Here is a 12184-nt window from a genome sequence, read left to right as displayed (position 1 = left end):
TTTGTTGAAATTTCAACAGTGAGCTCTGTTCTCATAGATGGACTAGCTTTCAAACATTCTTTTTTTTTTTTTATAAATCTGTTTATTCAGGTTAGCAAATCAATGACATTACAGTTATGGACCTATAGAACCACAGCAAAAGCAGGCAAGTTCTGAACCAATCAGTCACTGTAAATCAGCATGTAAACAATTATCGTTTTTCGTTTACCCCCAAATCCACTTTTACGTAACCATAACCAAAACAACCAATGGTACAAACGGAATGCAGCAGAGATAAAACATAGTACTCTAGCAATTGAGGAGCAAAACCTTCAAAGGAAGCATCACATATGCAATAGTTATATACAGCACCAGAAATCACATTTATAGATCGGACCACGACACAGCGTAATAGGCGCGGGCTTCCGCCCTGTAGTATATGGACTCCAGGACTAGCTATTCGTGGCATGCCACCCCTCAAACGACGGGGCCCTGCCTCAATACCACCACCCACCGCCGGCTGCATCAAATTGCAAAATTGCCCAGAGTTCAGCAGCACGGGCGAGCACCTCCCCTCAATCAACAGTGTCAACCCATATCGTCAGAGACCTCTCCAGACATCGAACGCGTAGAGCTGGGGGAGCCAGCTCTCTCCCGGGCCCACTGCAGAAAGGGCTCCCAGATGTCCCTGGGCCGGGAAGCAACTGGCATCGTTTCCCAATAGCGTTCAAGTTGTGTGTTATCATATGTTACCCACTCCGTAAATTTGGGCAGGGATCTGCGACCCCAGCGCACCACCACCTGTCTCTTAGCATAAAGGAGCAATAGCGCATGCAATTTCCTAGACTTTGGTGGGGTATCTTTAACATAACCTAGTAACCCTCGGTGTGGAGACGGCGTATCGGCTCTAAGTAGAATTTGATTAATTGCAGTGAAGAAGTTTAACCAGTATTCCTCTAGCCGCGGGCAGCTCCACGCCACGTGCATAAAAGAAGCATTTTCGGCCCCACATTTCCAGCATGTATCATCCTCCCTGAGACCCATGCGGTGTAGCGATCGTGGTGTACGATAGTACCTGTGTAAAAACTTGAAATGCACCAGGCGCAACCTATAATTAGGCGATAGTTCCTTCAGTTGCCCACAGCAGAATGCCCACTGTTCTTCAGACAGAGGGGCCTCCAACTCCTCATTCCATGCATGCAGGGAGGAAGGCACAACGACAGGGGATTGCTCCTGCATACTGTTGTATAACCGGGACACAAGTTTTTTGGGAGATGCTTTCGAGAGTAAGTTTTGTAATGCCTGGAGTTGTGGGGGCTCGTCCGGAAACTGAGGCCACAGTGCTTTACAGGATTCTTTAATCTTATGGAGAGTAAAAAGGTCAGCGAAGGACTCAGGTGGGTCAACCTCTCCTACCGCGGGAGCCCTGAAGGTGCCATTGGGGTAAATGTCGGCGAAAGTATGCAGGGGCTTCCCTCTAATCACGACGTCCCCTCCTCTGTCCTGCAGGCAGGGCAACAATGGATTGCCCCGCAGGGGAATGGCTGGCGCATACAGGAGAGGGAGTTTTGCCCTCCTCTGCAATTCCCGCCACGTCCATCTGAGCAGGGCCACCGTGTCCACATCTTTAGAGGGACGAGGCGACTTCCCGTACAACGCCACACTTGGGGGCAAGGGAGCCGCAACCGCCAACTCCACCTCAACATGCGGCTGATAAGGAGTGGGAAAAACCCAGAAGTGCAGAAATTGTGCTTGCGCCCACAGCGAGTATAGTGCCATATCCGGGGCCCCCAGTCCTCCCTGCCTCAATGGGAGTGTAAGCAGCGCCCAGGATGATCTCGCCTGGCCCCCAGCCCAAACCAGCATCAACAGCAGTGACCGTACCCGAGCGTGGAAATGTGCAGTCAGGGGCAACGGGAGATTTACGAATAGGTATAAAAAATTTCCGGAAGGACCACCATTTTTGCTAGGGCTATCCTTGCAACCAAAGACAGGGGGAGCTTGTTCCAAATTTCGATCTTCCCTTCCAGCCAGTCCACCGCCCTACCATAATTCAGAGTCCACAAGTCGCTCAGGTTTCGGCTGATCCAGACCCCCAGGTACTTGACTGAGTCAGTTTCCCAGCGTAGGGGATAGTCCGTCATCACCTCGGATGTGGCATCCGTCAAAGGGTACGCGACCGACTTGGACCAGTTGATAGATACCCCTGCCAGGCCCTCGAAGCGGACGAACTCCCTCAGCAGTGGGTTCAAGTTCTCAGCGGGGTTAGTTACATACAGTGTGACATCATCCGCGTACAGGGAAATCAGCAGACTGCGAGAGCTGAAGCCAATGCCCCGTGCTGTGTGGTGCTGCCGGACCCGAGCCGCGAGAGGCTCCATGGCAATAGCAAATAGCAGCGAGGACAAAGGGCACCCCTGCCTGGTCCCGCGGGAGATGTCGAATGGCTGGGAAATCAGCCCATTCACCCGCACTCGCGCCCTGGGAGCGGCATATAGTAGCCTTATCAAGTTTATAAAGAGGGGGCTAAATCCCATCCTGCCAAGAATCCTAAACAGGTAGGGCCATTCCAGCGAATCAAACGCTTTCGTGGCGTCCAAGAAAATGACCGCCGCCTGTATGGAAGGGTGTAAATAGTGTAATACTGAAAAGATCGTTCTTAGGTTGTGCGATGTGGCTCGACCAGGGATAAACCCCGATTGATCGGGTAGCGCCACCATCGGCAACAAGGGCTGAAGCCTGTCTGCGATTAGTTTAGCGTAGATTTTAACATCTACGTTAATGAGGGATAGTGGACGGTACGAATCCAGCAGCTGGCAATCTTTGTCCGGCTTTAGCAGCGTAATTATTAGTGCCTCGTGCATCGAGTCGGGCAGGGAGCCAGTCTCCAGGGCCTCAGCAAAGACAGAGTGGAGTCTAGGGGCCAGTTCCCTGACATAGGTCTTGTAAAAGATTGTCGACAGCCCATCTGGGCCAGGGGCCTTGTGCGCGGGCATGCTTTTTATCACCTGCGCGATATCCCGGGCAGTGAATGGGACATCCATATACTGACGGTGGTGGTCATTGAACCAGACGATGGCGATCGAATCTAGGAAGGCGTCCAGGGATGCCGGAGCAGTAGTCTGTCTGGAGGTATAGAGGGTCGAATAAAACTTTGCAAAAGTAGTAAGAACTGCTTCGTGCCCCAGCAGGAGCGCCCCCTCACTATTTTTTATGGAAGGTATAAAGTTGGACTGTGCGCTCGGAGAGATGAGCCGCGCTAGGGTTCTACTAGGTCTATCCCCCTCTCCATATCTACGGGCCTCCGCTTGCTTGCCCAGGAATTTCACCTCTCGCTACGCCTCCTCGCCGAACTCCAGCAACTTAGCCTTCATCTGTACCGCCAGCTCGGGTGAAGGGTCACTGCAGAACCGCACGTCCAACTCCCTTAATTCCCCCTCCAACCTGCTGAGAATGCCACGGATTGCTTTTAGGACACCTGCCTGTCTAGAGATGCACTGGCCGCGGATCACCGCCTTAAATGCGTCCCAGAGGACGGCCTCAGTAGTCACTGACCCCGTGTTGTTGTCGAAATATTTCACGATGTCCGCTCTAATTTCATCAGTGAAAGCAGAGTCGGTAAGCGCATGCGGGGGCAAACGCCAGGAGAACGCACGAGCAGGGGCATCAGGTACTTTTGCCACCAACAGGCAAGGGGCATGATCGGAGAGCGACCTGGCCTGAATGTCCACATCCACCACCCAGGATGCCACATCCGGCGAGACCAACCAGTAATCTAGGCGGGACCAAGCCGCATGCTGACTCGTTATGCACGTCCCCACGGTATCATTTGGTTGCCTTGATCTCCATACATCTGATAGCAACCCCTCCTCCATGATATCCAAGACGGCCTGACGAGCTCTAGTGTGTGTGGGCCCTCCTGCACCTCTACGATCCAACGCATCAGCAAGTACAACATTAAAATCTCCACCCAGGATGATTGTGGAACAATCCATTAACATGATCTGTGCCCATAGCGCTCTGAAGAAGTCGGGGTCATCCACGTTCGGTCCGTAAACGGCCGCCAACACCAGCTCCCTCCCCTGCAGCACGCCATGTGTAATAACGTATCGCCCCTCTTTGTCTAATAGAGTGTGGTGTTCCTTCCAGTCCAGCCCATTGCGTATGAGGATCGCCACCCCTCTAGCGTAATTAGAATAAATGGCGGAATACACCCGTGCCCAACGCGAGTGCTTCAGTCTGGGTGAAGGAGCGGACCTGGTCAACCCCGGACCACAGTAACCATGCCCGCCCGCCTCCGGCAGCTATGGAGGCGGGCTTCTGCTGCAGTATTCGCTCGGGCAGGGCGTCCGGGATCACAGCTCGACTCCCTGTCCCCCGGCAGCCACCAGAGTCCGAGTGATGAGGCACTGGGGCTCCCGCTACCCACTGGTGTGTGAATCGAGGCGCTGAGTGCGTCCAGAGCAGGATTTAGACAGGATTAATAGGTGCAGCCGGCGGAGCTCACTCACAGAGCGGCCAGCTCGCTTCCCGGTTGGCGACGCCCCCAGCTTTCAAACGTTCTTAAATTTTAAATCAAGTATTCGAATTCCAACTATTTAGGAGGCTCAATGCTAGGCCTGGGCAAATTGAAAATTATGCTGATGTAATTTGCGTAATTTGGTAGATTCCATGTTTACTTGTTATGTGACATTCCTAAAATTGCACCATTATGCCACATTGTGTAATTATATTTTTTGCGCAGCAGTGTTTTAGGCCATAGTGCAATAATAACTTGAAATCTAAAGCACGAGTAGTTGTTGCTGACTCCACTTTTGTTTTAAGTGTTATGGTTTGTTTACAGCAAAATGCATCCTTGTATCAAAAATTGAGACGAGGATGTCTTATCGGCTTAAAATATAGCGCTAAATGATGGATTTGAATTTAGCATAATTTTCCAGAAGTTTCTCATAAGTATGCAAAAGCAAATCGGCATGGGTGGGAGCAGTCAAGAAGTGGGGCAAGGCGGAGGAAACCACACTCAGGGATGCGCAAACACCCGATCTCCATGCCCTGGGCCATGTTAATGCACGCTTTCGCACAGGAAACAGCGGCTGTGGCTAGCTCAGGGCCGATTGACCTCCCGGGGCGCGCCCGCGACTCCGGAGCCCACCCTGGGAAATGCGCAGGCAGTCCAAGCACCAGGTGCCTCGCAGAGGCAGACATCACAGGTCCCACCGCCAGATTCCTCATAGGCTATGATCGATGCCCCCACCCCCGCCCCCTCCCCTCCTCCCCTCCTCCCCTCCTCCCCTCCTCCCCTCCTCCCCTCCTCCCCTCCTCCGCGACCGCCCTGACCTTCCCCCACATGATGGTCCAGCTCTCGAGCGCATAGATACAAGTATTTCTGATAGGCGACATAGTGCACCCCCATTCCCTAGTTCTCTGCCCCCAGTTAGTTCTTGGTTATTCAATGGCTGCACACCTATAGCCTCTACGACACCCCTCACAGGGGATCAATCACATTACACGGCACCCCTGCGACGGGGCGATCACTGCGTGCTCTCGTGAGGCATACCCAGCGACTGGTCCCGGACACACACCGGCAGCCCCACTCAGGGTAGAGGCGAACGGCCCGAGGGCCCACGTGACTGCGAGACCGAAAGGGCTGTGACCGGGCGCCTCTGATATGTAAGTCTCTGTAATGCTGGCGATACCGCCTATGCCTGCGTGTATTATTGTTTATAAATGCCAATAAAAATGTTTTACAAAAAAAAAGTATGCAAAAGCAAATTACGTGAATTTCACACACCTCTACTCAGCAACTTCATCCATCCTGAGTACTCATGAACATTTTAAATATGCAAATGAGCTCTCTGCTTCGAGTTTCAGCTTCTTACAAAAAGTAATGCTGCTTTTATGTTATGTTGTACATTCTTGTATAGTGCAAGGCTGCCCCAGCAACGGGGCGTCCCAGCGCTAAGACTGACAGGTGCATACAGGGAGGTTTGAACTAGAGGTTAGAGAAGAGCCAAGTTGTAATCAATTTTTTGATGGCCCACTTTTCATAATGTCTCCCTTTACTGTGGTTAACTTTAACATAGCTATTTTTCTACAAGGTTTTCAAGTTCAGGACATCATTGCAAGACCATTACAATTCTATGTGCTCACTTCATATGCAAAAGTAATTTTTACTTAAAGGCATTTATGAAAATAAAGTTGCTCTTTCAGTATGCGTCAGCTGTGTAAACTGTGCTTCTGTGGCACTGCGGAATTTAGACAATAATAATGGGGCTGTGTGCTTATGAAAACCGTTGGGTTTATAGAACGTGGAAGACAATGAGCTATTTCAGCACAGGAATGTGAATTCCATTGCACAGCAGCTCAATATCAAAAGCAGTACTCTGCTCTCCTCAAGGACAAAAGGACTTTCGAAGTGGGAAAATGAGTGAGGCACAGACCTCGAGTTCAGAAGCTTCCGGTGAGCATGCGACATGACTGCAGAACAATGGGTGAATCACTATTAAATTATCTGGACAGGTAGTCAGTGATGCGTAGGTACATGGGAATTTTAAAGATCTTTTGTTAAAAAAACTCCTGCCGTTGCTTTGGCCTCCATTTTCAAAGATTGTTCTTTAACCAAAAGAGACAAAATTGTCCTCTATACTAACTACCTTAAGTCACTGACCCACAAAATGAGGAAACGATGAGTTCCAGTAGGTGTCTATGGTATCATACATATTAAACTAGAGTTGTAGCCAGTCTTCTCTCATGCACCTGTAAATATCCAACAACGTCTAGCAATTTGCTGACTTTGGGCTAGACCTGCATTAAATAACACAAGATTTTGTGTATTGTATGTGTAGTACTAAATATGTAGGTAGTAATTGCCAGAACAAGGAGCGTAGTATATATGAAACATCTCTGTAAATGAGTCTTGTGGTGCCCTGCTGTTCAAGCTGACCGTCCCAAAGGAGTAGGAAGGAATTGAGTCCTCTGTTTTATCTGACAAAGCAAAATTTAAATTAATGCTAGAACCATTGAGCTCTAGATGCTGGAGTTGAGTAACAAGACTTTAAATAGTAGACTATGTCACCATGCAGTCCCCTTTAAGCCTCCACTGCTAGTTGGAGCCCAGGATGGCCTCTTGGCTACCAGTGGGGCTCTGCTTCCGCTAGTGTTGGTGGCAGCATTTTATGTCACTGTACAATTGCCATAGTTCAGTCCAATATGAGGTTAATGCGAATTTTGAATACCATGTGATAGATTGTATTGTACAGTTATTTTTGAATAACACTGAATAAAATAATCTTATCTTAATTATTATAAGATAAATCCTTGTGCTGTTAGATCTTTCTTTCTAATTCGAGATTCTAAAGGTACTGTAGGTTTATTATTAACCAGATTATTTATTTCGTCTTCAGTTGCAGTATCCAGTGTACTGGGACCATTTGGAGTTTTGTGATGGATTCAGAAAGTTGCTTGATGACTTGCACTTGGACAGAGTGAGTTCACCAAAATTGAGAATTGATGCATCTTTTATGGCCTGTGATTTATAGAAACTAGTCTTTCTGCTTGGCTAGGTATGCACCGCTGCAGTGTCCTGACCCATTCTTACCAGTGGGGTCGTGAGGTTTGGTGTGTTTTTAGAGGTTTGGTGGGGCTGGTTAGTTTGGATGCCTTTTTCAAAGCGTAAGTTTTGTAGTTGTTTCGAGGTCACCAGCACAATAATTCTTTGGTACAGTTTGCAAAATGTTTACACATAATCCTGGGAAAATGTTGGAAAGGAACACTGTAAAACATCCAAGGCCTGTTGAGGAATCCCAGTGCTGACATGAACACAAAAGTAAAGCAAGCAGGAAAAAACAAAACAATCTCATATAGCTAAAAACCTTACACATTTCTAGTAGTCGGGAGTTATTTGCTTGGTAAAAACTTAACTCTGCTGTTCTGCTTGTCCCAAATCATGATCACTATGATGTTGCAATACACCTCCCTAAACTGACTCCGTATAACTGCCAGACCAGAACTCAAACTGAGGACTACATAGGATAATCAGTGACTCACAATATTTCAGCAAGTGGATCAAAGCTACCCTCTGTCACTTTAAGTAGGATTTCTTAATATGAACATTTTGTTGCCCTGATTCACCTATTTGCCAAACAGTTGGAAATTAAAAACACAAGCTTCTAAAAACTGCATATTATCAATTGCATCACTCACTTGCGAGTGTCTCTCTGCAAACTCAAGCGTATACCAACACCCATACTGGCCAGGAAGACGTCTAGTTTTAACTTTGCTGGTGCTCTTTCCTTTTTGGGCAGTGCTTTAATTCTTTAGCTGTCTCTCTCTTCTGGAAGGGCTTTTATCTTAAATTTTCATTCTCATTAAACTTTGTTAAAGTATTTTCCTCCCTCTGCCTTGCATCTTTTTCATGGTTTATTTCAGTTAGTGCTTGGCAGAAGACTCATACGAAACTTGTGTTTTGTACCTGAAGATTGGCATATAGTTAGTTCCTGGAACTTCTGTGCTGGAATTGATCAGTGGTTGATAAGTTCTCCGTTCCTCTCCCAAGCGTCATACGGTTCCTACAAATTTAGTAGGATTGTGCCTCTGTGCAACATAACAGTCAGAATATGGAGAATGATTCCACACATGAGGTGGCGAACTCCAGGCAAATGCACTTATGAGTATACCTCTTGAATGGACAATACCAGCTACAAGACTTTAGGTACTCTGGTATCAACAAGCTTTTCAAATAAAACTTCTTTAGGGGAGTGCTCATCTTATGAATCGGAGCTAAATTTCTTCGCACTCTAAAAACCCTAAGCAGTTCGTGGGCCTTTGGCCACATCCCTCAATTTAGAGATTAAGCTTGACTTCTTTATGGTCCTTGACCAAGCAATTGGCTCTCTGAGTACACAGGGCCTCGGATTTTGGTGCTGGTAATCCCTAAAATACAACAGCCTATCTTTTGAAATCCTAATGCATTTTATAGGGATTGGAAACATTGCTTCTTCGTGAAAGTTTGTACCACTTTCAAATCCAAAGCATGCCTTATGAGGATCCGCTTCTGCTAGTAGCAATAAAAATCAGAAGAAGGAAAAGAAGTGCAAATTGGTACTCGGCTCATCTGTACTACTACCTTAAGACACTGGACTGTTTTTCGGCTGTTGGGTATGAAGTCACTCAAGTACTGTTTTGCTCAAATTCCATTGCTTCTGGCTTCAAAACCAACAAATATTTCCTTGTAGGATGTATTTGGCAAAACACACAATTTTTCTTTTCCACAGTAGCGTCATTTACTGTGGGAAGAAAAATCGGATCTCTGCCTGTATTTATTTATTTATTTAGTGTATTTTATATAGCGCGCAGCTACCCCAACGGGGTGTCCCGGCGCTTCTGAGTGAAAGCAGAGTGATAGTCCTGGGGGGGTTAACAAAAGAGAAAAGTTTTTAGTGCCTTACGGAGGGGTAATTCTTCCTGGATCATCCTAATTGCGATCGGGAGTTCGTTCCAGAGAGTTGTGGCACAGACCTGGAAGGTTTTACCTCCAGAACGTGCTTTCCTAAATCTTGGTATGGAAAGCAGATGTTGGGAGTTGGAACGGAGGTTCCGAGAGTTACAGTAAGGACGGATACTAACAGAGAGGTAGGCCGATCCCCTACCCCTAGTTGCTCGATGGGCTAAGGTCATGGCTTTGAATGCAGCTCTTTGATGGATTGGTAGCCAATGTAATGCTCTGCGATGAGGCGAAATATGGGTGCGTAGGGAAACCCCGCAGACCAGCCGAACAGCCGCATTCTGGACTGTCTGGAGCTGATGTAGGAGGCCCGCGGGCAACCCTAAATACAGGCCGTTCGCATAGTCCAGGTGAGATGTAATCAATGCCTGGACTATGGTTTTCCTGGTGTCACTAGGGAGATAGGTGATGAATTTCCTAATCATCCTGATCTTGGAAAAACAAGCGGCTGAAACGGTTTGTATTTGGTTGCTAAAAGAAAGATTTGAGTCCCACTTGACCCCTAGATTTTTTACAGAGTCCTTAGGGACAGGGGGAAGGCTAAGTTCCTGTGGCCACCAGAGAGTTGCATCAAGAGGGGAGGGTTGATGGAAAAAGAGAACCTCCGTTTTCGCCGCATTCATGCGGAGGCAGTTATGGTCCATCCATTTTGAAATGTCCCGCAGACAATCCTTCAGAGGATCAAAAGTAGTCTGCGTGGCACTCTCATAGGAGAAAAGCAGCTGAATATCATCTGCATAGGAAGTAGCTATGATGCCCGACCTAGCAATGAGTTCAGCCAGAGGAGAAAAATAGACATTGAACAATAGTGGGCTCAAAGCCGAGCCTTGAGGGACGGCCAACAGGTAAAAGGGTGAGTATAGACTGCCTGGGTGCGATTAGACAAAAAAGAGGTCAGCCACTCCAGGGCCTTCCCCTGAATGCCCTTCGACCGAAGACTGTCAATCAGGATGAGGTGAGAGACGGTGTCGAATGCTGCCGACAAGTCGAGCAGCACCAGCACCGCTCTGGAACCCCCATCCAGTTTCCACCGCACAGAGTCGGCCATTTCTATAAGGGCAGACTCAGTGCTATGGCACTTTCTAAAACCATGTTGGGATTCATGAAGTAGGCTGTGGGATTCAAGAAAACCTGCCAGTTGTTGCTGAGCTAACTTTTCAAGGACCTTGGCAGGGGCTGGGAGAAGAGAAATGGGTCGATAGTTCACCGGCTCATTAGGATCTGTATTAGCTTTCTTTAAAATCGGGACCAGTTGGGCATGTTTCCAAGACTCCGGGAAAATTCCGGTTTTGAGCGAGTCATTCCAGATATAGTTGAGGAAGGGATTAAGAAAAGAGGCCAATAATTTATATTGCTTGGCTGGCCAAGGGTCAAGTGGTGAGCCGGAGCGGCATCTAGACAGTTCCATCAGTGAGTGTTCCAGTGAGATTGCCTCAAAGTCTGAAAAGGTGGAAGAAGACTCGATGCGGTCAGGTAAAGGCGTATCACTCCCTAGATCACTAATCTTGGGGAAGGTGTCATAGATCTTCGCGATCTTGTCTTCAAAGAAGTCAGAGAGGCGGGAGCAATGGGCCTGAGAGACTGGAAGACACTGTTTAAGAGCCAAGGGGTCTGTGAAAGTCTTCACTGTGTTAAAAATTTCCCTGGCCGAGCCATGCGCTCTATTAATTTTCTCCTCCAGGTAACGTTTTTTATGCTCAATTATTTTCCTACAGTATTCTTTGAGGGCCAGTTTATATTTAAGTTTTGTGTCAATAGAATAGGATGACCTCCACAGGCGCTCCAACAGCTTACAAGAAGATTTATATTTCCGAAGCTCGTCGGAGTACCATGGGGCGGAGGGAGCTGCTCGAAAGGTTTTAATCGGTCGCATAGGAGCGAGCGAGTCAATAGCAGAGGTGACCCTGCAGTTGAGGTTAGTCAGGCGTGAATCTAAATCAGGGGCGTCTTTGGGAGTGGTATTTACAAGATATATGGCAATACTGTCAGGGGAGATCTTACTCCAATTACGTCCTACCGCCTTAGGGGGAATTCTAGGTCTCACATGCTGGCAAAGATGAATAGCAAAAGGGATAAAAAAGTGGTCCGACCAAATCACCGGATAGGGATCCTCAATCAGGATGTTTGAGAAATTCGAGCAAACAAGATCAAGAGTATGACCAGCTTTGTGCGTAGGTTGAGAAACCAATTGGCTTAATCCAGCATCTTTTAAAGTAGAAAGAAAGTTAAGGCAAAGCTTGTCAGAAGAGTCCTCTGCGTGTACATTTAAGTCTCCTAGTAAAGTAAAATTGGCATAGCGTAGGCTAGCCTGAAGGACATAGTCCAAAAATGTAGCCAAGTAGGAAGCCTTAGATTTAGGAGGGCGATAGACCAGTAGCCCTGTCAATGTGGTGTGTTCAGCTAATTTACAGTTCAGTCCTTATGACATGTCATAAGCTTTTGAGGTATACTTTTCACCCCAGATTCCTCTTAGTTAGAATAATCCCAATTGCCAGACGGGATTCTGATTTTCAAAGCAGTTGTCAGTAGGTGGTGCTGTACAACTCTGTGATGGCCTCGGGCTACCCTGGAAGTGATTATGTGAAGCTGCATATAAGTGTTCGCTCTGCATCGTAACAGTTCCTTTTTTCTTTTGTACTTCTTCAATGTAGAAGCTAAGTCGGTTCTTCCAGTGGCAAAACGAATGAAGATAGTGTGCAGGGA

General features: G+C 47.6%; 1 protein-coding gene across 5 annotated transcripts in view; it reads left to right on the top strand.

The window, feature by feature from the left end:
• SPG21 (SPG21 abhydrolase domain containing, maspardin) overlaps positions 1-12184 on the top strand; it is a 339779-nt gene that overhangs the window by 154873 nt on the left and 172722 nt on the right. For all 5 annotated transcript variants that reach the window (XM_085644558.1, XM_085644559.1, XM_085644560.1 and 2 more), the window contains one exon: positions 7383-7463. In XM_085644558.1, coding sequence (XP_085500684.1) covers positions 7383-7463 — 81 coding nt within the window. The remainder of the gene's footprint in view (positions 1-7382; positions 7464-12184) is intronic.

This window comes from Triturus cristatus, chromosome 3_1 (assembly GCF_964204655.1).
Source record: "Triturus cristatus chromosome 3_1, aTriCri1.1, whole genome shotgun sequence".
Lineage (NCBI taxonomy): Eukaryota > Metazoa > Chordata > Amphibia > Caudata > Salamandridae > Triturus > Triturus cristatus.
Note: the sequence above shows the minus strand (reverse complement) of the source record. Positions and strands in the feature narration are given on the sequence as shown.